This window comes from Trichoplusia ni, chromosome 4 (assembly GCF_003590095.1).
Source record: "Trichoplusia ni isolate ovarian cell line Hi5 chromosome 4, tn1, whole genome shotgun sequence".
In the NCBI taxonomy this organism is placed as follows: domain Eukaryota; kingdom Metazoa; phylum Arthropoda; class Insecta; order Lepidoptera; family Noctuidae; genus Trichoplusia; species Trichoplusia ni.
In genome coordinates, this window is record NC_039481.1 from 18,479,804 (window position 1) to 18,504,376 (window position 24,573).

General features: G+C 40.8%; 2 protein-coding genes across 3 annotated transcripts in view; one reads left to right on the forward strand and one right to left on the reverse strand.

Annotated features, from left to right (window-relative positions):
- The first annotated feature begins 247 nt into the window (after positions 1 to 247).
- Positions 248 to 24,573, forward strand: part of LOC113493225 — a 33,165-nt gene continuing 8,839 nt past the window's right edge. Inside the window, exons 1-30 of the mRNA XM_026871094.1 lie at positions 248 to 623; positions 1,290 to 2,116; positions 2,655 to 2,937; positions 3,254 to 3,462; positions 3,956 to 4,092; positions 4,435 to 4,583; positions 6,623 to 6,828; positions 7,173 to 7,342; positions 7,893 to 8,038; positions 8,395 to 8,530; positions 8,960 to 9,113; positions 9,592 to 9,823; positions 10,313 to 10,440; positions 10,607 to 10,732; positions 11,055 to 11,202; positions 11,708 to 11,899; positions 12,373 to 12,518; positions 12,768 to 13,139; positions 13,497 to 13,590; positions 18,207 to 18,376; positions 18,863 to 18,973; positions 19,207 to 19,351; positions 19,725 to 19,864; positions 20,411 to 20,540; positions 21,080 to 21,280; positions 21,737 to 22,024; positions 22,404 to 22,578; positions 22,976 to 23,140; positions 23,647 to 23,831; positions 24,405 to 24,566. Of these exons, the coding sequence (XP_026726895.1) occupies positions 591 to 623; positions 1,290 to 2,116; positions 2,655 to 2,937; positions 3,254 to 3,462; positions 3,956 to 4,092; positions 4,435 to 4,583; positions 6,623 to 6,828; positions 7,173 to 7,342; positions 7,893 to 8,038; positions 8,395 to 8,530; positions 8,960 to 9,113; positions 9,592 to 9,823; positions 10,313 to 10,440; positions 10,607 to 10,732; positions 11,055 to 11,202; positions 11,708 to 11,899; positions 12,373 to 12,518; positions 12,768 to 13,139; positions 13,497 to 13,590; positions 18,207 to 18,376; positions 18,863 to 18,973; positions 19,207 to 19,351; positions 19,725 to 19,864; positions 20,411 to 20,540; positions 21,080 to 21,280; positions 21,737 to 22,024; positions 22,404 to 22,578; positions 22,976 to 23,140; positions 23,647 to 23,831; positions 24,405 to 24,566 (5,760 nt within the window). The 5' untranslated portion in view covers positions 248 to 590. The remainder of the gene's footprint in view (positions 624 to 1,289; positions 2,117 to 2,654; positions 2,938 to 3,253; positions 3,463 to 3,955; positions 4,093 to 4,434; positions 4,584 to 6,622; positions 6,829 to 7,172; positions 7,343 to 7,892; positions 8,039 to 8,394; positions 8,531 to 8,959; positions 9,114 to 9,591; positions 9,824 to 10,312; positions 10,441 to 10,606; positions 10,733 to 11,054; positions 11,203 to 11,707; positions 11,900 to 12,372; positions 12,519 to 12,767; positions 13,140 to 13,496; positions 13,591 to 18,206; positions 18,377 to 18,862; positions 18,974 to 19,206; positions 19,352 to 19,724; positions 19,865 to 20,410; positions 20,541 to 21,079; positions 21,281 to 21,736; positions 22,025 to 22,403; positions 22,579 to 22,975; positions 23,141 to 23,646; positions 23,832 to 24,404; positions 24,567 to 24,573) is intronic.
- On the reverse strand, positions 14,324 to 18,218 carry LOC113493423. 2 transcript variants are annotated; one of them, XR_003400563.1, is made up of 3 exons: positions 17,774 to 18,218; positions 16,452 to 17,369; positions 14,324 to 15,612 (listed from the first exon to the last, which is right to left on the reverse strand). XR_003400563.1 is itself a non-coding variant. In XM_026871406.1 (2 exons), the coding sequence occupies exons 1-2, from the start codon at positions 17,895 to 17,897 to the stop codon at positions 16,549 to 16,551; spliced, it is 945 nt and encodes a 314-aa protein (XP_026727207.1). In that variant the 5' UTR covers positions 17,898 to 18,218; the 3' UTR covers positions 14,324 to 16,548. The 2 variants fall into 2 exon arrangements, 1 of the variants encoding a protein (XP_026727207.1); XM_026871406.1 differs by having other exon boundaries at positions 14,324 to 17,369.

Sequence of the window (24,573 nt, forward strand, 5' to 3'; positions counted from 1 at the left end):
AACTTTATATAATTTTAAAATAAGCTTATTTAATAGTTTAGTTTAATTTAATATTAAATAAGCCTATTTTGCTTCCAAGGAAAAAAATGATAGGATAACATTACTGTAGCCCTTTTCAAATGTGGGTTTTATTTTTTAATATAAATTTTGTGATAATTATATTTTAAAATTTATTGATTCATTTTTATACTGGAAGACCGTATTGTTTCCTTGGCATTTAAAACCAAATGTAAAAAGCATAATTTGTGTTTACTCTGTGGTAACCACGTTTCATATGCGAAAATTTCATACATTTAACATGAAAATCTGCTGTCTTTACCCGTTTGCTTGTAAATGACAATGACATGGGCTTAATTCTGTCATGTCAGCTCTCAATCAGCTGTAATTCACTTTGTTTTTGTTTTGAGAAAAACATGTTATTGAATTCATTCAATTTAAAATACTAAGATCTCTGCCGTTTATGCCACCTGTATTGTGTCATGAAGGTGTAATACGGTATTTCGTTTGAGAGAAAGGATCTTATAGTGTGCAAACATAAATATAATGTAGTGTTTATATTTGTTCTTTCGAAGATCAAAATATAAAGAACCATGGCCACTATGGTGAAAGAAAAACGTAAGGGGGTAAGTAGAGATTTTTATATTAAACTGTAATCGAATGTATACGCATATGCGCAGTTTATGTAAGGCGATCTGCGAAGTGAGACTGTATAATTTTATCATTATTAATTGCGCATAATATTTGATTAATTGTCCAATAAATATTTTAGCAGGTGTAACCAGTTGTTTATAGATCACTATCGATTTTGACTCACCTTATGGAACTGTGTTGTATTGCCTTCAGGCTTTATTTCATTCTATACCTACAAGCAAGGTCACTGTTATGTTGGCTTACATTTATTGTAGCTTTTTCTTTTATATTTTTGATACATATAAATAAATTTAATTTGCTTAGTTTGATTATACATGCCTGGGCAAATTGATCTTAGTCGAAAGAGCAACAACAATTTATCAATAAACAAGATTATGTGGGTTATTCCAATTCAAGCGCCAGATTATTAAATAAAGTTTATATAATCAGTTTATTATAGTAATGTTTTGCATGTTTTAGGTGTACATCTTGATAATAACACTGTAATTTTAAAGTTACTTATCTTATTAAGTTGTTATTGCTAAGCTAGTTAGCTGAGCTAGATTATTAAAGTGAAATTTACTCTAGATAGATAATAATAGTAAATACTGTTTGCAAAATCTCACAACTTAAAGAGAATTTCATTAAAATCTTTACAGAAGAAGAAAGGAAAGGAGAAAAGCAGTTCTCCTAAAGAGGTGACCCCGGAACTAGGCGAACCACCGCCCGCAGTCACTCTCGCTGACTTTGCTGAATGTGGTCCCAGTGGCAAAGAGGTTACCAAAACTATAACCGTAGACTCTGATACCAATAAACCTGAATCATCTAAAACTGAAGATGTTGTGTGTAACAAAGAGGATAACAAAGAATTAGCTGAAGTTAACTGTGCCAAAGATCAAATAGCAGAATCAAATATAGTTAGCGAGGATAAAGATAGAAGTTTACCTGTAGCAGATTCAATAAGTAAAGACACTGAAGAAACAAAGACTGCAACCAGCATCAACACAAATGAAGCTAATGAATCGACAACACCAAGGGTGCAAAACCACTATAATGAACTGAGTAGGAAATTAGAAAGGATGATAATACCTACTGAAGTTACAGAACATATAACAGAGGAGAGAGAACAAGAACTTGAGCATCAGGATGCATACCTAACAGTGCAGAAGGAGACAGAGTTAGATGAACAGGTTGGAGAACCAGCAGAGGAAGTAGGAGAAAACTCTATGGTATTTGTCCAAGATGCTGTACCATCTGCACCATGCTTCGAAGAGATACCACAAGAAGAGGAGACAGTTCATCCAGAAGTAGAAAGGGAAAGAATTCCGAGGGTTAAGTGCATGCCTATAGAAGATGCTATCAGAATGTGTGGGGGGAAGGAGATGGATGAAGTGAGGCAAATGAGTGAAACTGAAGAAGCTTTGGTAGCTGCTGGGTCATTGGTAGGACCAGGGTCGGCACTGTTCGATTTGCTGCCCACACTCAGGTATTTTATTACTTTCTATTTATATGAGTGTTCTTTTTATTATCAATTGTTGGTATTAAAAAGTACCTGCGAATTGTGGAAGCTAATATCCTTTACATTCAGTTTTAATACATAAAAGAAAGCAGTAAAATGTACTGTTTAAGCTGATTTAGACGGTGCGCAAAATTTTATTCAAGTTCCGATACATTGCTGGTGACGATATATATATTTTGCTACAAGCGCTGCGCAGCCCCGCAATGTGTTGCAACTGGAATAACTTTTGCGGACACCGTACATGATTTTATGCACGGAAGCTACTCCTACTTCCTATAAAGGCGAAAGTTTGTATGTATAGATGTTTGTTTTTCTGAACGGGTTTAAACAAACTTGGTGCACACATAGTTTAAAACCAGGATTAACACGTAGGATAGCTTTTATCCCGATTTTGATCATTGGGGGGATCACCGTGGGAACATGTTTGATTTGTGGCGGGCTGTCTGCTGCGGGGCAACAGCTGAAATGAATTATGATTATTGTAACAATTTGTTTTTTAATCTAGGACATCACTAATAGCAACGGAAAAAGAGCGGATGAAATTAGCATACGGCTTTCTAGAGGAAGAGAAGAGTAGAAATACTTTATGGAAAGTAGAGAAACGACAATTAAACCTATCTGAGAAATGCCCTTGTGGTCTCAATGTGGATTTGAAGCTGACCTATGAGTACGCTGAGTTAAAGAAGGCGAGGCTACCGATTGCTAAGATGACACTGGACAAGTTACTGAGAGATACCCAGGAGTCATTTTGCCATTACCAGTTTGTGGCGATGTTGACACATGCACAAGTAAGTAAGATATTGTTATAGCTCGGCAAAAGTTTATTTTTCAGTTTGGTTTACATTCGTACCAGATGCATCTGTGCAGTGCCCTATTTTTTCTTAAATCATTGTTTTAGATATCAGATATGTAATCATACATTTTTTATTAAATGATGCAACGGCTACTCACGTGATTTCCCTACTAGTTTCGGACCCGACCACAGTCCTTAATCATGAGCTGACGCGTCGGGGTCGCGAGTGGAACTGGATTATTACCAGAAATTTAAAGCCTAGTCAATAATTTTCTAAACAAAAAGTTTAACTAATCTAATGTATCTTTCAGATCGAGGCTTTACTAGCTGACACAGTTCAATACAACAAGCAGTTCATCCGGGATGCTCTAGCTTTAGTTCTATCAGAACTGCGTCAGAGCGACAACGCCCCGGACGTGCTAGCCAGCGCGTTAGAGCGCTGGGCCGCCGCGCTCTCGTCAGCGTTAGTAGACAACCGCGATCTTAGGCAGCTGGTATATCTCCTGCATCATCTGTTTAGGTAAGCAATCAAATTATTTCGAAGGTTGTAAAGGTTGCTGTTGTCATCAGGTTGTGACTAAAGTATTTGCCTCTAAGACTCTCAGTGCGCGAGGCAAATCGGGATCTGAGAGCTTTCTGAGGCTAAAGGCACCAGCTTCCATAAATGGTTAAGTTAACTTTTTATAGCAGGTTATTTATATCATTTATATTCTTCATACAGCATTCTTTCTCATTCTCTCATTGAATTTGATCAAATTACAGTGAATATGAGGTACCCGTGTCGTCACTTCTGTGTATGAATATTGCGAAGTCGTAACGTCCCAAGTCCTATTTAAGCTGTAAATCATTTTTTTCAGACAAAGAAAATGATTTACGATTACGTTTACGATAAACGTGTCTAATATTTTCCATTTTTGTCTGCCAGACTAAAATATTTTTAACCTTTGATACCCAGTCACGATCCCAGTTCCATCAGTGGAAACATTACTGACTAATTCCTTCGTCCCCGCCAGACACCCTCGCTCCGTGCAGTGGGCGTGGGACTCTGTGTCCGTGCAGGTGGACAGCGCCTCCCCTTGGCGCGTGCTGGCGCTGCTCGAGCTGCTGCTGTGTAATTCACGCGCTGACTCCGCGTTAGAGTGTACTGAAGGTGAGAGAATACGAAGATGAAGTTATCTTCATAATCCTTTACTATGTATCATTTGATTTGATTTGATCATGTTGCTGGCCTTATGAAATATGGCTCTGTTTGACTTCTGGGTAGTAAAGTATTCCACAGGAAGTGGTTTTCGGAATTGTAAGAGGTGTTTTTTTGACCAAACAAAACCTTTGATGGTGTGAATTAAAGTAAAACATTGGAACAACAACAACAGGGAAGTACAGATGCATTTGAATTTTATTCTTCGTAAATTTCCCCATCCCACATTCACTTAGAATTAGTAAAACTAAACTAAACTTGTCTTTTTTCCTGTCTTATTTCCCTTTGTACTAGATCTGGAGGAAGCGTGGGAGGAGGTGGACAAGCATGGCGGCGGCGGCGCGGTGAGTGACGGTATACTCCGGGAGCGAGACCTGCTGGCGCTGCTGAACAGGTTCCCGCTGCGGGACCTGGTGGCCAGGCTGCTGCTGTTCACGCACACGGTGAGCGGATGGTGGCATTCAAGATGGGAGAGTAACTTTTATGAGGACTTAGGTTATATTTAATGGAATGCTGGATCTGTCTGGGACCATGCCTTTTTTACGCATGTGTGAAGAATCCCACTTGTATCTCCCCGGAAAAAATAAGTGGGGGAGTTATGCCCCTCAAGAATTGGATATTTAAAAGTGAAACCTGTATTTTTATGTGTCATTGCAACAGGAGAAATAAAAATGAGCACTTGGGTAATTTTAGCCGGTGCAAGACTGACATATCTCCACGTTGTTCTTTCGACGAAGGTTTTTATAAGACCAAAATATGAGAGTTTAATATACGGTGAGACGATTTATTAAACTGAACTATATTATAGCTGCTCACCCATGATTAGTGCACTGTTAGTTTCTTTTACAATGTTTTTCTACCATGTACCCTAAAATTCTGAGACATTCAAAGACTATAAAACGAATTTATCTACCCACCCCGCAGGCAGGGACCGGCCGGATACTCATTGAAAGGGTTTTTGAAGGGGTTTTTTTAAGCGCTTCAGGAAAAAACCCTATGACATATGTTACACCTTCGAACGGATTACTGTAACCCTGTTCCGAACAGGTTACCCTTTACTACCCTGTAACACTGTAACAGGGTAACCCACTCCAACCTAAGACAATGCAATATGCACTCTTTATCATAGACATTAGTTTGAAAATAGTATAACCACGAGCGCACGTGACATCTTACCGCCCAGCGGCGCCATTGTTGTATTTACCGAGCGACTTGTAAACATAGAATAAAAATCATTGTGGATATGATCTTACAGTTTAATTTTGCTTGTCGCACTTTTCAAACGTTGTGATATATATTTTTCGTGTCTATACTTGTAGACCAGGGTCGATAATTTTTAAAACCAAAAAAAAAATAGTAGGATGAAACCCATTAGAAAAGGAGGGGAATATTATAAAAATGAAAGGAAAAATAATTTACGGGTGATCTGAGGTCGGGAAGGGGGTGGGAGTGACGTTTGAAGAGTAAAAAACGGTTTTTATCGATTTCCGGCAAAACTAAAATTCGTATCGAAAAAAGTCAAATGGCAAAGTTCTAAAAGAAAAAGATCTAAAACTTTTGTGTTTACATTTTTTTCACAGAACCTCAAAATTTATGTGAAAAATCTAAAAAACCAAGATTGTGGTTTTTTATTTTTATCTTTTACAAAAATTTATTTTTGTAACGAAATTTGGTGAAAACTTACTTTTTTGTGTCCCAAATACGCTGTAATTTATTTGATTAAAAACATTTATTTTTTAACTTTATTTTTGAATTAATATAAAAAAAACACTCTAATTTTCAATCGAAAATTCACCCGTCAAATCTTCTCAGAAAATGCAAAAAATGAAAAAAAAACTTGTACTTATTCGATTTTTTTTTAAATTATTATAAATAATTTCATCTAAAAAATTTGATCTCATTTTGTGTTCAATAGACCAATAATCGAGGAAGGTTTTAGGCTAGGTATATAAAATTACGCTGCAACTAATAGGAGCGAAGATTTAATGGAAAATGTGGCAAATACGGGGAAAAATATTAATCTTCGAGAGCTTTCGTTCAAAAATTCCTAACTTATATCTTCTAACCACGCGGACGAAGTCGCGGGCAACAGCTAGTTACCTATATGACGTTTCGCGCGTAGGTAGTTTGTCCGAGGGGCGCGAGTCGCGGCGCGACGCGTCGGCGATAGAAGAAAATCAGCTGTAGTCTTAGTAAAGCAATGAGGGGCCGCTAGGGTGCAAGTATGCTGCTCAAGTTTAGTGGGTAATTCAGGGTAACACGAATAAAAGCCTTTCGTGAAGGTAACCACTTCAAAGGGTTAAGTTATTGAAGGGGTTAACCCCTTCACGTGGTTACCATAATGAAGGTGTTAACCATTTCGCTGGGTTTCGAGGATGTAACTCGAACAAAAGGTAACACTGCGATATGAGTTACCCCGTGTACGGGTTACCCTGTCAAACGGCTTAACTCTAAAGTGGGGTTGTCCGGTCCCTGCCCGCAGGACATTCGCCTGGCTCGCGCTCCCGAGTGGCAGGACAGCAGCGGCGGGCGGCGCGTGCTGCGCGCGTGCTGCGGCGTGCGCGCGCTGCTGCACGTGCTGCGCGCCGCGTGCGCGCGCCAGCCCGCCTACGCCAGGCTCGCGCGGCGCCTGCGCGGCCTGGCCGTGCGCGCGCTGCGGGGGCTGGCCTGTCTGCATCTCACGTGCAAGTCAGTCTTACAACTATATTTGCCTCATACTCTCAAATATAATGGGTGTCAACCACGCATACGCTACCAATTTTCCTGAAGTTTTGGCCGATTTGCGAAAGCCGTGGTCACGGATGTGGATGCAAAATTCAAATACCTATACCGATCTCATTTATAGGCCGAAACATAAAGCAGAGGATTTATAATGATATTCGAATATAGATTTAAATACAACTGACAGCAAGTTTAAACATCTTTGCTGAAACAAAAATGTTCTCATACACTTAGCTTTGATGTTATACAATTATGTTCTTTACATCGTTAGCTTTAGAGTCGATTTTCACTTTCTACCTTATATTTACCAGATCATCATACGACTTCGACCTGTCAGACAAGATACAGGCGGAGTGTGAGGCAGCCTTCGCCTCTGGGTTCAGTATGCTGAGCAAGCAGGAGCTACACCAGCTGCCGGCTACGCTGCTGTCTGATATCACCGCTAAGGAGTACTGTATAGCGAATATTGTTTCTCTACATGGTATGTCTCTTTTTCAATATGTTTAAAGTACTGAAAGTTTGTATGTATGAATGTATGAATGTTTGTTCCATAAACCATATGTTTCATAAACCACTGAACGGATTAAGCCGAAACTTAGTACAAAATTAGATTATAACCTCAATTAACATGTAGGGTAGTTTTTATCCCCTAATTTTGTTCCCGTCATGCGATTACTATGGATTCCGCGGGCTCGCGGACAGCTAGTCCCAATATAATTCGTGATATAATACTATTCTTGAATATTTTCGTTTCAGTAGGTTTGTTTTGATACCCATATTGCTTTATTGCTTAAAAAAGATTATGTTAAGTTTACAAATATGTTTGGGGAACCACACATAATCTGTAGCTCTCGTACCGAAGGTATACATTTCTTGATATTTAAATAAATAATCATGACAGCCCTACTAGTCTCGGAAGTAACCAGAGCCCTTTATCATGATTGACGCATCGACGGGTTAATAATGAACTGTCATTAAATAAATAACCATGAAATATTATTATAATAAATTTTAATTATTTTTAAATATAGATAATACAACGACACAACTAGACCAGTTGGAGCTGGAGCTCCCCCTCCTACCATGCGACGTGCGCGTGCGCATCGTGTCGCAAGCCGCCGCAGATAGGAAGGAGGACCACGAACTTGCCAGAATAGTTATAGAGTTCTTATTGCAGGTATGTAACAAGTATACAGGGTTAAAATTATAATGAAAGTTATTGCAATTTCAATCTAACTTCTTTTCACTTAAGGTTTATTTTACGGGGATAGATCTTTATTCTTTATGGAACCTTAATTTACTCGCAGTCTAGTTGGCATGGTATCTGTTTAAATGAAACCTAACCCATTTGACCATTTTCGAGTGTATTATAATAGTATTGAATTTTAAGTAATTGTTTTCCTGAACAAGGATGATTCACTTGGATATTGATCAGGCATAATGTAGTTGGAGATTCCATTTAAAATCAATTTTTTTTTACTATAGTGTTAAATATAAAGAAGACGTTTTAAATATACTTTTTTATCTTCGCAGACAGGAATCAAACGCAAGTCAGTGTCATGCAAAGGCCTGTGCGACATCACTGCGCGGGAGTGTCTCGGGGAGGTGCTCGCCGCTCACCCCTACTTACATACCACCGCACTGCAAATTGTGGCCGATATAAATATTGGTACGAGATATTTAATTATTAAAGTAAATACTTGTGTTTGATAGATAAAGTAGAAAGCATCCTAAATAACGCCTTTTTCACAGCCATATTATTGAATTGAAACATTTTTCAATGTCAATTTTACTGTATCGTTTTTCTACATCATTTAACTTTACTCTAAGGTTAACTAATTAATATTCACTTTGATGATTTTCGACTTCTTTACATAGATTTCTGGTCTCCAATAACTATAGAGTGTAACAGATATTAAGGAAGAAAATCCTGTGCTTTTTTAATTAAAAGTGTTTAGTTTTAGTTTAGTTAAACGCTTTTAATTAAAAATAGAAACTTGGTCGTGCTTCTTTCTGCTGTTTCAAATTGTATAAATAAATGACTTAATATTTCATTACTATCTGTAATTATAACTAATACGACGGTTGTATATCACAGTGGAGTCTCTCTCGCCGTCCTGCGTGAAGACGCTACTGGTTGACAAGTGGCGTCCATCTTGCGGCGAGCTGACCGCGGTGCTGGAGGACTGGGCGCGACGCTGTCCCCACTTCCTGCAGCATCTGCTGCTGCAGCTGGACTGCACTCCTTATGTGTGAGTTAAACAAGCAAAATATGTAATAAGGAAATGATAAGTAGGACGTGTCTTTGTGTGTGTGCTATCAAAGCTTATTGCTTGATTGGAAATGTGTGCGAGTATTCTTAGACATCTTGATGAAAGTTGGGCCTTTAAAAAGTTGTGGTGTCTGAAAGAAGTGAATGATAAAATTGGAGGTGACAGTTTCAATTAGTACATATCAGTCTGTGCAATTCAGCTATAGATGTTTGGTCATGTGGGATGTCAGGGGTATTTTTAAAATTTAAAATTATTATTATTTATCTTTCTACCGAATATTAAACCCACGTTTCTCTTTTACTCCAATTCGAGGTACTGCTTGCAATCAGCATTTTAAAATAGGTCTAAATTTTAATTTTAATCAAAAATTCAATTTTTTGGTGTCTATTAATGATATTACATTTGCACTGTAGTCCATTATTTCGAGTAGTTCTGTAACCCACACGTATCCTCTCAGCGGCCTCCCCCTGGACGTGCAGCTGTGCGCGTCGTCCTGGCTGTGCGGGCACGCGTCCTGCCTGCCCGGCAGCGCGCCGGAGTGGTGCTGGCGCGCGCTGCGGCGGCTGCGCCTGCACCGCACCAGCTGGCTGCTGCCGCTGGACGCGCCCGCGCCCGCCCGCGCGCCCGACACGCTCTTCAGCGTGGCACACGCGCTGCTGGCCACCACCTGGGGACATTGTATACCTGTGGTACGTGTTCATTCATCATTATGCTGATAGCAACTGCTTTTGTTAAATTAATAGATTAAAACAATCTAAATACCTAATTCAAATGTTATCAAAATCGGTCTAGTCGTTTTTATAGTTATAAAATGCATTGTTATCGGGTTTGTAGCTACCCTGAAAATTTTAGCCTGCTAGCTTATCGGAAAATGCCTCAAAATTGAGTTACAAACAAACATTCGCATAAGCATTCGTGGATAGCACAAATACTTGTCCTACGCAGACATCAAACCCGCGACATGTTGCACTCAGTGGTTTTGACGTGGTGAACCGAACCACTTGGCTTATCTTCTTTTGACGCGAGATGTGCACAAAATAATATACTAGTAGATTGCTTGAGCATGTTTTACCATAATCCTTAGTAATCTTTAATGATGACCCGTATGTCTTTGTTTCTACGGTCTTTAAGACCTAGCTTAATACATGGAGGAACTGTAGGGCTACGTTTGTCTATAGATATGTGTAGAGGGCATAACGGGTCTGTGCCAGCTGGCGTCTGCCCGCCCTCTCGACGCTGTCCACTGTCTGTCCGGGGTCATGCTGGTGATGGCGCAGTCGCCAGAGTCCGTCGCCTTCACACCCATGTAAGTGGTAGTAGATTAGATTAGATTAGATTGGAATATTTCTTTATTGTACACCCTGGAATGTGTCTCATATTAATTGTATCTGTTCTGTTTTTAATAAGTAACATAACACTAATGAGTCAATTTTACTTGTATCTCAACGTTGAATAACTTCCCTCTGGCGTAGGTTCACGCAGCTGTTCTCGAGCCTGCTGAGCGCGACGCCGTCGCTGATGTCTCGCGCGCTGGGCCGCGGCGGCGCGCCCGGCCCCGACCTGCTGCTCAGCCTCATCCTGGCGCAGCTCGCACACCCGTGAGTTGCATCATGACCTCCGTGCTCGAGTGGCGTACGCACCGGTTTCAAGGTGTCGCTCGCTCTGAGGTCCCGGCTACGATCCCCGGTCGGGTCAATGTAAAAATTCACATTTCTACATTGTCTCGGGTCTGGGTGTTTGTGGTACCTTCGTTGTATCTGAATTCCATAACACAAGTGCCTTAGCAACTTACTTTGGGTTCAGAACAATGTATGTGATGTTGTCCGCATTTATTTATTATTTATCAGTATCTTGACACTCCTCCTGTTAAATGTATGAATTGTCAGTTAAAACTACGGATTTGTATGTATATGTGTGTAGTACCTGCAACGCGGGCCTGGTGTGTGCGTGGCTGCAGGCGGCGTGGCAGCCGCAGCTGGGCGGCGCCGCGCGCGCTCTGCTGGACGCCGCCGCCGCCGCGACCAGGCTGTGGCCACATCTAGATGCCTATGCTGTCTCATTGATACAGGTATAACATATATGTGGCTTGAAATATTCTGCTGTTCTGGTTCAATTTGTACCCGAATATCGTTATCGGAGAGTCCCTATTTAAGTTGTTGTTGTTGTTTGTTGATAAAAACTAAAGAAAGGAAAGGTGTAAGGAATAAGTGCCAGCGGGATGTTTCGATAAGGTTTACGCGTAAAGCAAGAGAATTAATTTGATGTTTTCTCATCCCAAAAAATAAGAAAAATTTCGATGGATATTTTGAGAAAGATGATTAGGATGCTCACCTTCCCATCCCAGAAAAAAAGGGGATAAATGTTCAGAGAAAGATGATGAGCATCATTCTATTTATATTCGTATCCCCTCGAAAAACAGGAAGAGTATGCCCATCAGTGGGTGATGAAGAGGTTAATGATGATTATATCTTTCCTTGAATTCCAACCTAAACGGGTTGAAGACCCTATCATAGCATTTCAGGGTCTTACAACGAAATTGCACAATTTGTAACTGTCGAAATCACCTTCCCCAGGAAGAGAACGCCCAAGAGCATATAACCACAGCGGTCCGCAACGCTTCATGCGCGCCGCTGCTGTGCGAGTGCGTCCTGCGCGCCTGGCACGCGGACAGGGAGGTCAGCTCCGGCCTGCTGCAGCGGCTGCTGGCCGCCCTGCATCAGCAGCGGCAGGCGGGGCAGAAGGCGCATGTCGATAATGCACTGCAGGTACTAACATCATGTTACCTAACCTATACAGTAACTATCGTGAGACTGATTCATTATTAAATTATGCAACGGTTTACTCAACTTTCGACTCGCGACCCTGCCGCGTCAGCTCGTGATTAAGGACTCCGGTTGGGTCCGAAATAGTCGGGCCCGATAAATACGCGTGATTAAACCGTTGCATCATTTAATATTAGCTAATTATTCTCCACCTTTAATCAAACGACAGTGGACTGCGATAGGCTGATGATGATGATGATGATGAATCAAACGACTTCAGCATAGCGCTATAATGGTAACATTAATTATGTGGCCATTGAAGCGCCATTGTATAAGGAGGAAGTCCTCAATTCGTCTGGTCGCAATATAAAACAACCTTATGTCGCGAAGAGTTTAACAAACGCTAAGTCAGTGAGATGAGTCATAACGGGATCACTATTTCCTCTTAACCAGACAGTTGCTTTACTCTTTTGTAGAAAATCGGCGCCACGATAACGGCTGAAGAGCTAGTAATATATCGGACGGCGAACGCCGCGCTCGTGGCTCCCATGACGCAGCCCTCACACCTCACGCTGTGGCGGCTGCTGCTGCATCTGTACCTGCAGAGACCGCCCGGGGATATGTACGTAGTGTATATTAACTATATGTTCTATAAAAGTTCAGGATGTACGTAGATATTTTAAGCATTAGTCAGTGAAAACGAAGTAAGTAAATTCGCCAAATGTAGGGCTTGTCCACAGGCTACTGAAGTGACGGTTTGGAAGTTTTCTTTTCTGATCTCTTGCTTATTCTGTCATCATTCGTTGTCGATCGATTTAGATCTGTCAAAAATTTGTGTATGTAAATCTAAAAATAACTGATGTTATTTCAGGTTATCACCACCACTAGGGCCACAATTCTTTAGCGGGTTAATAAAATCTCGAACATTCGGACAAATCAAGAAACGTCTAAAAGAGACCATAACGTACCACCTCACAGAATGTGACTCTCTCAAATTAGAACAGAAATCTTTAGACTTTAACGAACTACAGACCAACAATGTTATAGAGAAGGCAAGTTTGACTGTGGACGATGATTTACTGTTCCCGGCGTTGAAGTTAGAGGACTTGGTGGGGGAGGGCGAGTCCAGTGATGAGGAGAGTGAGGAGGAGAGTACCAGTAAAGAGACCAGTCCGAGTCGGGAGACGAGTGATCAGAGGAGGGAGTTAGCGGCTATGATCAGTTATCATACGGCCGCTGCTAAGTAAGTTTGCTGTTCCATTTTAAGTCGCCTTTTTTGTTGTAGCAATCAGAAAGTCATATCCAGAAATGTCAATGTATTCTTTAACATAGACAGTTTCCCGTATCAGCAACCCTTAGCCGCTTTCTAAGTGCTTTGGCTCTGAAGAAGAAACAGCGCTACAAACAGCACAGCATAGCACGCTGTCACTTTTTTACAATAGCACATATAATTCATTTGAATTAAGTTAAAAACCAAAACAACTGATTGAATAAAAGACTGCATTATAGCCTATTTTGTTCCCCGGTGCTATCTTTCTCTACTTACGTTAACATGCAAATTATTAGGTACACGAACTTAAAGTATTTTATTAACTATCAGGTTATTGACGGAGTATTTGGGTTGGCTGGAGGCAGGTGAGCAAGTGCGTGCAGAGCCGCACCACGCAGACATAGCGAGATACATACCGGAGCATGTGAGTATTGCATTATTTTGTATACTACATTCCACTTTCTTGCAGTCAAAGTACGTCGCGTCAAAGATATAAATTTTTTTATTCGTTCGTTTTGACATACATGTGACTTTTCATAACCTACTCTGATGGCACAGCGTGGAGATATATCTAATAAACAAAAACTGAAAACTTAGTAATTCCTCGAGATTCCGTCTAATATTACGTAATAACTACTTATTACATAATATAATATTCCACAACCATTACACAACGCCATCAAACTAAGGTAATATTGTATTATGAGAATTAGACAACTGATAAATATACTCATTCATTTCTAAATACATACATACAATAGATAAATTACACCCAGACACAGAACAAACGATCATGCTTAAAAAACAAAAATTTGCCTTGGACAGTAATCGAACCCACGACCTCCAATACAGCAGTCAGTTTCACCAACCACTAGACCAACATCCCTTACAAACACAACATAATATAAGATCAAACGAACTTCTGGAAGTGAAGTTCGATCATTATTATATGAGTCGCTTCATTCGAAGATACAGTTTACCAGGTAGTCCCTTTGACCTACAAGGCAGGATTCGCACGTTGAGAGTATCGATTTTTAATCGATTACCCACTTTTTTTTTTTTTTTTTTTTTTGCTTTGTCTTTGTGACGGTAACGGTTGAGCGGTCAAGTCATTCATGTTTAGAGAATATTAATACAATAAAAGTTTTATTCTAGGGTTTGGGTGGGGGGGAACTTTGTATCTTCGAATGAAGCGACTCATATAATAATGATCGAACTTCACTTCCAGAAGTTCGTTTGATCTTATATTATATGTTCGTCGCTTCATTCTTCAGATACAGTTTACCAGGTAGATGTTTAGAGATATGTTAGTAAAACATAAAAAACATAAATATAAAAAACTTTTATTTGTAAACAAAAACTTTTATATCTTATGAATAATCAAAATGCAACGTTTTCATCAGTAATTAATAATTAGCGTGAATTAATATATTATTTTTTAATCAATAGCAAAGACCGATCTTGCGTACGTCCCTAAGTCGATCACTGGACGGTTATAAAATCTAGCGAATGTCGAAGACGAGGTAGACCAGCCAGCTGTCCTCCTTATGGTGTCAATGCAGACTCCTGCAGAGGACGCTGCTGAGGTGGAGGCGTGACGTGTGCTATGAGCACTAAATATGGTAACGTCAATGCCGCTCTCTGCAAGAACCTGCTTTATCCACCTACTTATGGTTTGGGAAGAAACTGTTTTGAAAGGTTTTTTGTGGCTTAGAAATAAGTTATCGCTATCGTCAGTTCGCAACCCGGCTGTAACTGAAAGATAATCTTCTAGGGTTTTTGCTGGGCATATGCATGGATTGTCTAAAAAGTAAGGTAGCCAGAGTACCGGTTGTTCTCGATTGGCTGCGGAGGTTTTTATAATGTCTGATATTAGGATTTTTATACCTGTAGGAGTCTTACTAATGTTAGAGATTTTAATAAGAGATAATGTTTGTACTCTTTGCGAAGTGCATAAGGCCAATAATATTGATAGTTTTTTTGTTAGCTGGATTAAATTAATTTCATTATTCGGATACCAATTGGAGATATAGTCTAATACCGTTTTGGGGTCCCAAGTAGTGGCATACTTAGGTCGGGATGGCTTTTGTTTATACATGCCTTTTAAAAGGCGTTTGATACGCTCGTCAGAACCTATGTTATTCCCGAGGAGTAATGATAGGGCTGATCGATGACTATTAAGACTTCCATAGGATGCACCTTCATTAAATAATTTAACTAAAAAAACTATTACTGATGATATTGGGGCTTCGAAACTATCAATTAAAGATTTCTCACAGAAAGACCACCATAATTTGTACGTCGATGAATATTGTTTCATGGTATTGTGGGAAATAGATGCTAACATCAGATCCAGAGCTACTTCGGGTGTATTTAATCTTCTAAATGCTTCCCTGAGAGCACCGCGGCCCCCAGGGAAAGGCTGCGATGAAGTCGGTGATGGGATCTGAAATTTGAACGTAAAATATCTTTTTCAGGTTCAAAAACAATAATATCTGAGATGACCATACGTCTAAGCAATGGAAACCATGTCTGACCGAGCCAATAGGGAAAAACTAGAATGCCGGTAGCATTCTCATTTATTATTTTTTCATAATTTATGACAAACCCTAGGCAATTCAATAATTCGATAGTTTTCGTAACATTATTTTTACACTCTGAGTAGGTATCTCCTATACATAATATGTCATCTAAATATATTACAGATCTGTGTCCTTTACTTCGTAAATAGTTTACTACTTCTTTCATTAATTTAGTGAAGACTCTAGGGGCTGCAGATAAACCGTAAGGCATAGCGTTAAACTCAAAACAATGCCCTTCAAATATAAAGCGTAAATATTTGCGATGTTTTATTGATATTGACAATAAAAAATAGGCTTCTTTTAAATCAATATTTGCCATAAAGCCACCTTTTGGCACCAATCTAGCCGCTGTTCTATGATCTTCCATTTTAAAATGAGGAGAAGAAATGAAAAAGTTTAACTTTTTGAGGTTAAGTATGAATCGTTTTGTTCCATTAGGTTTAGGAGCTAAGAAAATACCAGATATGAAATCGTTTTTAGATCTCGAGCATGGTGATATAGCACCAAGTCTTAACAGATCGCTTATAGAACGTGACATTTCTACTTTCTCATTATTTGTAATGAAGTTACGAGGGGTAGACACTTGTGTCACTGTGTTGCAGAAAGGTATGGAATAACCTTCTGATACCCACTTAAGTATTTCAGGATTTTTGGTAATTTTTAACCAACAGTTATAAAAATACTGAATTCTACCGGCATGTACCTCTATTGCTGATCCACTGCACGTGGCTTCTTGGGCTGCGCCGGTGGTTTCTGGTGTGAGGAGCTGCTTAGTTGAGTTCTCCGGTTTGTGGGTGCAGTCAGCTTCCTTTGCCCTCCCCTCCCCCCCTGTTTGGAGGGAAACGAGGAGGGCCCGTCCAGTTTCCCTGATGGCGTGGGCGTGAAGATTGGTATGAATGTGGCAAATTTGTGAATGGCAATGTTGACGGTGTCTTAGGTTGAGGAGTAGGCTTTTTTATTTGCAAACCGTGCTTCTCAATAACTTTGGTAGCTTTTATTTTGTCCGAAAGCTTATTGCCGTATAGCAGTTCATCGCGGTCTACGTCTTGCATAATATTTAGAAAAGATTTGTCAAGACTGGGTGTAATAAACCGTTTTCTTGCTTCGGTTTCTTGGTGATGTAGATCGCAGAGTAAACGGCAGCTGTTACTTAGGAATTTTACAGCTTGTAGCCGATCATTGCCATCGTCTAAGAGGAGTTCCAAGCCTTTATTAAGAGCAACTATACCCCGTCCTAGTTGCTGTTGCACCGCTTCTACCCTTTTATCCCGAGATCGTGCGGCTTCAGTTACTGCGGCCGATATTTCTGGGTTTAGTTTCGGTGCCTGTAGTAAGGTACAGTTTTCTGGAATTGGGTACTCTTTAAGGAGCTTTTCCTTTGTCTCCTTATTTATGCCTTTCCTAAGGATAGGCAACCAGAGGCTTGACAGTTTATCGTGGATTTTTGGACCTAACGTCGGTGTCTCTTCGGTTGTTTCGCCTAGAGCGGTTAGAGTATCTGGGTCCAGCTCAGGTGCCTGCTCTTCGCTACCCTCACCTTGATTGCTCTCTTCCAGGTTAGATATTGTTACATCAGACGTTACTTGCGGGTCCACTACAGTTTCGAGCATATTTTCGTTATCTGTTAGCAGATAAAAATATCTCAGGTTAAGGAACAATATATATGTATTGTTATTTTAGATACTAAAATTGACGACTGATATGGTAAATTTTACGGATTGCCTTTGTGAAGATACTCAATCCACCTCTAGGCAGTACCAAAAAACCTGAATAGGCATTTTGGTGATTTAGACTGTCCTTAACCGTTATATTGATTACCCTCGTGCTAACACACGGTTAACCTCTAGGGTGTAGGATTACAACCTAGGCGACTCCCACGTGTTAGCACACGGCTAACCTCTAGGGGTTGATTTGCCTTCGTGATGACACACGGCCAACCTCCAGGCGTAATTATTGAGCAAAGTAAGTTTTTATTTCAGCACTGATAAAAACTGATTATTATAATACTGGTAGGTATGTACTAACCTGATTTATCCGATTCGTCTGACGAAGTATAAATAATTCGTCTACGTTTATCTTCTTTTGCTTGGAGTTTCCTGATTTTGCGTTGATAATGCTCAATCTTCGCCTCACGTTTCCTTTTAGGCATATTGGCGTTATATTACTACACGAAAGGAAAAATAGAAATAATTTTGAACTTGTATCAAAATTACGTGCGTTCGCTGCCTCGCAGAAAAAAGGAATGACTTGACCGCTCAACCGTTACCGTCACAAAGACAAAGCAAAAAAAAAAAAAAAAAGTGGGTAATCGATTAAAAATCGATACTCTCAACGTGCGAATCCTGCCTTGTAGGTCAAAGGGACTACCTGGTAAACTGTATCTGAAGAATGAAGCGACGAACATATAATTATAATTATGTACTGGATATGATAAAACCCACCTACTGTATATCCCCAGGCTATAGACGTGGCATGGAAGCGCTGTGTCCCGCGGCCCGCGGCCTCGCCCGAGCTGGACAGCTTCCCGCTCCCCACGCCGCGCCCGCCGCCCGACGACAAGCCGCCAGACACGCCCTTCCACACAGCTGTTAATACTATACTGGCCATCAAAGATCGTTCGGCAAAAAGGTACTTTATTTATCCCCGGATTATCGACTGAGTATCTGTTGTAATTGTGAGTATTAGATAAATTTCAGACATAGTACTGACTATCAAGCCTGATCCTCACGTTTGATGCTGACGTATGACCCTCGTGCCTGAGCTTCACGACTGACACTTAAGCCTTATCCTCATGTCTGATCCACACCAGACACTCACATCAGATAATCGGTTGCTTTTCACGCCTGTTATTTACACCTAATACACACAGCTAGTACTGATCCCTGTAACAACCCCTTTCTTCGACTCCTTCCGCTTTGGGTTTACCGGAAGGAGTGTCAGGTTTCAGACTACTACTGAATAAAACTCATCCATGTTCCCTCCTTTGCCCTTCGTGTACCGGGGCCACAGTAACCCTTTCGGACAATCCCGGCTGCATCAACCCCTTGAAACTCTAACCTGTTTAGTTCCTCACTCCTGATTATCATTGTAAATCCACTTGTTGTTTTTTGGCAGGCGCAAACGAATCGCTCTCAGAACCCCGATGCCGCGCATTGACTATTCTGACTCCAGAGCATTTATGTCCGCGCTCGACAAGCATCTGAAAAACGTCGAGAAACTTGCACAGTAAGTTAAGAACTATTTTTAAAGTATTGTTTCTACATTTACACTTTGGAATATTCTCTCAATTTATGCTTTTTTTTACGAAGATGGATTAAACTGAAAAGTCCATTTTTTTTTCTTTTAAACAGATAATAGCCAACCTTCATCTAATTGAACTAATCAGTACTCAAACTTCCTTTGTATAAGATGCCTTTGCCCATTTGTGGTTGTAATGACGTCATTATGTTATGAAACAGAGAATGGAACTCGGAGTTGGTCCTCGTTGAGGTGTTGGACTCCAAGCTGTGGGAGCTGGTGGGCGCTCTACGCGTTAACCGACAGCTGCCGGCCGTGAGGAAGTCCTGCGCTAATAAGTGCAGGAGTATCATTTTTGTGATACCGGTATGATGCGATTTTAGTAATTTAGTTACAATTTTTTTTAATTATTTACTGCTATTTTATGTAGTCTTAAAAAAGTAGTAAATACTTAACCGCTTGTCCGTAACACAATACAATAAAAATGGGTCACAAAATGCTTAAATATGTTGCGATCATTCAACATAATGACTACAAATAGGCTGTATTTCATAAGAGACGTATCATTATTTTATTACTTAAAACGCACTGCAACTGAAAAAACGGCACTGAGCATAATGTGCTCTTCACTGTCATTCTGTCTATTTGCCTTAGTAATGGTAAAAAGACACTTTATGACGTCACTTACCTTCGTGTCGTACTTGAATACAGCCTTTAATGTCTATTATCATAATACTAGGAGCAAGAGTCATGCAGATCTGAAGACGCCGAGCGTCGTCTGAAGGAGAACAGGACAAGTGCCCGCGCGGCGCTGCAGAGACTCGCGCGCGGCAGACCGCGGGCCGTGTCCACTGCCGCCGCGCTATACCATATTATTAGGTAAGGATTATATATAGGGAAATAATAGGTATTAGGTAAGGATAGGTAAGGATTATAAGCTAATATATGCTATAAGATATGCGGGCAGTATGTGGCCAGAAATCGCAAAAGGTGGAGAGGTCTGGATGAGAAAAGGGGAGGCTCTTGGCTATATGTGGGATGTAAAACAGGCAATGTAAAAATAAATAGGAAATACTAGGTATCTGAGCTGTCGCTTTATAATTGCGAACCTGTCATTGTCTCAGAAATGCGTCGCGAAGAATATGATCTATAAATAACATTATATATTTAAAAAAATGTATTTTATGTCTACCTTCAATGTGGATTATTGTGTGTTACAACGTTTCTCGATAAATACTCAATTTTTTGGCTACCGAATCCATATATCAGCAGTCTAATGACTGCTCTTACATCTAAGCTTTTTAAGAGCGGTCTCACACAAAAAAATGTCGCTGCGTTTTCAAAAGTTATTTCTTTCTACCTCACTCACTTTTTCCTCTAGTAACCGTTTTTCATGTGATCCTAAAATCTTATCTTCTGTCGCAGGAACATTTCCACTAACGAAGCGGCGCTGCGTGTGATCGAGCGCGTGTGGAACTGCGCCGGCGCCCCGTACTGCGACACCTGCCCTCCTACCAAGCAACTCATCGTCTCGTTCGTTACGGAACTGGCTGAGGTATGGAGCAGACTTTAAAACTTATGAAAATGTGGGGTTGGACTCGTCTTCCATTTGAACTAACAGTGTTTCACAAGGAGTGACTGCTCATTTTTTTTATCACATAATTTTATGTTATGACGACCTCCGTGGTCGAGTGGAGTACGCACCGGTTTCAAGGTGTCGCTAGCTCTGAGGTCCCGGGATCGATCCCCGGTCGGGTCAAAGTAAAAATTCACATTTCTACATTGTCTCGGGTCTGGGTGTTTGTGGTACCATCGTTGTATCTGAATTCCATAACACAAGTACTTTAGCAACTTACTTTGGGTTCAAAACAATGTATGAGATGTTGTCCTCATTTATTTATTTATAGAAGTTAAATTAGGGCTTAAAGCATCACTTGCTAGTAAAAAGCGTACTGGTAAGTGACGTCACACGAGATTTTAAAGCACCGTTTCCCCTTAATTTTTTATTTCGATATAAAAGAAAAAATACGTATCCAATATTTTTTAGAAATCGTTTTTTTTGTCAAATACTCTATTAATAGTTTTGGTACACAGCGCTGCGTAAGATCAGATGGACGTATGTGCGTGGAGTTACTAAGCTCTTGGAGCAAGCGAGCTCACTGCAGCCTGCAGCAGGAGCTGTGCGGGTCTCTCCTGGCTCCCCGACATCTCGCCTCCGAACACTGGACCAAGCTCTACATCGTCGTGTTGCAGTCACAGCTACCGTCACACATCATCTTCAGCTATCTCTCTAAGGTAAGCTCAAGCGAGAATGGGAATTGTTAAAAGAAACTGCCAAAGAAACAGTGCTTATTATTTTCCGCTTTGGATATGTGACTTATTACTACAACAGGCATTTACGTTATTTTATTGATGACATTCTGCTAGTGTGAGTATTTTTAAGCGACTTCAAAAAAGGACGTTCTCAATTCGATTGTTTGCATGTATGTATGTTTTTCCGCGAATATCTCGCGTAAAAGTATTTGTTACATTCAGAAGAAGGTTTTAGTGCTTTAACCGATTCAAAAAAGAGGTTCTGAGTTGGACCTGCTTGTATGTATGCCGCGATTATTATTAAATAAACTTTATCTGTCTTCCCACATCGAGGGGAAAAGGAATTGGGAACGTCAGCAAATTTAAGTGTAGGTACTACAACAATAGGAGTACTTACTTACATCAAGATTCATTCACACGACGTTCCATCAATTCCAGTTCGAAATGACCCGCTGGTCACAAACGATCGACAAACAGCAACATAAAGAGATGCTAGAGGCTTTGGTCTGCACTGCCCAGCGGTGGGGCATGGACCCGCCGCAGGAGCACAGCATGCTGCTGGAGATCATAGGCATGCATACCGCCGTACTGCTGCACACGCAGGAGTACTGCTCGCATGTCATGCGATGCGCGCAAGCATCGGTTAGCAGGACGCTGCCGCCGAGCCACTGGGGACATGTCAACAGGGCTGTCACCGCTAATGCTGAGCCTATTTGTTTTGATGATGTGAGTTAATATTATACTAATTATTTCACACGATTATACTTTTGTACATTTCAATGTTCTTCAGGTGGAGAAAATCAACCGTCATACAAATATTTTGTGTATTTGTTAGAGAACTTTGTAGTGACGAAGCAGCGAGCAAACCTAGAGATTATTTTTGATCAGCAACAATACTTGTAGTACTATCCCCGCAAAAAACCTAGCCGCCTCTTCACTGATTAAAATTGACAATACTAGCTTTCTACTAGCAGCTATTCGATATGTATGGATGTAGTCTTTTATTGTGACAAGGTTTCAGCGCATAAGCAATTTGCCATAACTATAGTCAAGTTATTCTTCAGTGGCACCTACAATTCCTTTAACATTTTGTTCGTGTGGTCAGTTCAACACGTTACTCCGCATGCTGGGCAAGCTGTGGTGGGACGCTCGGCAGAACAACCGCGACGGAAAGAGCACGCCGTACGCCGCGTACGCGCCGCACGTGGCCCGCCTGCTGCACTCGCTGCAGAGGGCGTTCGTCGCCGCCGCCATACATAACTCCTATGCACCATATAGGAGTTAGTACCTACTGTCCTTAAAAATAGCAATTCAGAATAGAATAGAATATTATTTCATCATCATGGGCCTAGCCTTTTCCCATCTCTGTTGGGGTCGGCTACCAATTATTAAATATAGAATATTTTTTAAGAATTTTGTAACAATAAGTGTTATGTTCATAAAATTGTGTTGCTAGCGTATAAATATTTTAGGTTTACGGTCTACGAAAGTAGGAAAATATGGTAGGGGGAGGCCATTGACAGTGGAATCTAAAACAGGCTATATACACAATATATTAAAATAATTTGGAGCAAATTAATAACACTATTTCGTGACATTGAATATTAAGGAATATCAAAGTTTTAAAAACGTCTGACCATCCGCTTTTCAAAAAGTTACCATTATATTTCCTCTCAGTCGCATGGGACGCGTGGGCGACACTCCTATACTCGTGGAACCCTTGGATCCTGCCATACCCCGCGCCACCCATCCTGCTGTCCGCGGTGGGAGACCAGGACTCCTACACGCCCATGCTGAGGCACTTCGTCGACATCGTGCATCAGGTCATGATCGACTGCCCTGGTAAGAATTATTTAAACAACAATACACTTAACACTTTATTACTTACAACTTGCTCTAGTATTTATTGATCTCCTTGAGACCAAATACTTTGAGATTGTTGTAAAAGCCAGTGCAAAATGAACCTACATTTTATGACAAACCTTTTCAAAAAACCTTCGAAGAAACAAATTCGAGTTAAATTGTTTTGAACGATGAACGTCCCGTACCTTACTACCCAACTGGCATTGACTAGTCTGATGGTCGAGTGATTTGTGGCTCTGACTGATATATCGGAAGTTGTGAGTTCAATTCTCACCCTGAATAATTTATTCGTATTTGGGTGTAATTTGTCTATAATATATAAGCAGTCATACTACAAGCTAAGCTCAGTTTGAAACTAAATGGCGTAGTCTGAAAGCTGTGGAACATTATATTCTATCACAATTGATAGAGAGGCCCCACCACTGATGTGTCTGTGCAATAATTCTAAAATCATTAATAATTCCAAATAATAACGTATTGACTAGGAACCGAGGTCCACCTCCTCCAAGCGATATTCGAGTGGTGTATAGAGACCTACGAGGTGTGCCTCTCCAAGCCGAACCTCCAGGAGAGTCGTGTCCAGGCGGCGGCGCTGCTGGCGGAGACCGCCAAGCTGCCCTGGAGCGAGCACCAGTGGTTCTACGGGAAGAGTCTGATGATCGCGCTAAGGGTTAGTGCACATGACTTTTGTAAAACGATTCTTTTAAATCATCACTTACAGGATGTCCAGAGAAAAATAGTAACAGTTGTCTACACATACATAAGGGTGATTACCTCTAATTGTACTCCATCGTGGGGATTCCCGTCGTCAAATTGGTTTTTGCTACCATATTTTCTCCCAATTCTAATGTTCGTTGGTCGAAGTGGGTGGTGGTAAAGGTTCCTCTATAAAAAGTGTTATATTTCATTTGACGTGCAAAAATGATACTCAAGCTCTTTATTCAGAATAGTATAAAAAAAAACTGTAGTATAGAGGTGGCCGAAAACGGCGTCGCCTGCACCAAAAAAAACTTATCTATGATTAACAATATTTAACGTTAAGGCTTTTGCATCCGTATAAACGAATCGGGTTAGGGTTTTTAGGGCATTTAGGGTCTTCACCGCGACCGTAACGTCACCGCGGCAACCGGTCGCCGCTTGGATGAATATAAAAAAAAATACGAAGACTGAATGATGCCGCTCATACAATTTGATGTCCGTCCGTTGTTCAATACGGCAGTTAATGTCATGTTTGTGTGACCAGATAAGCGCGAGCAACGACAAAGACTTGACGACGTGGTGTTGCGCGTGCTGGCGCGGCAGCTCGGCGTCCACGCTGCAGGTGCAGTGCGACCCCTCGCCGCCGCCGCGGCTGGCGCTACTGCTGCAGCTGCTCACCGTCACCACGCTGCCGCACCATCCCCAGGTACCAC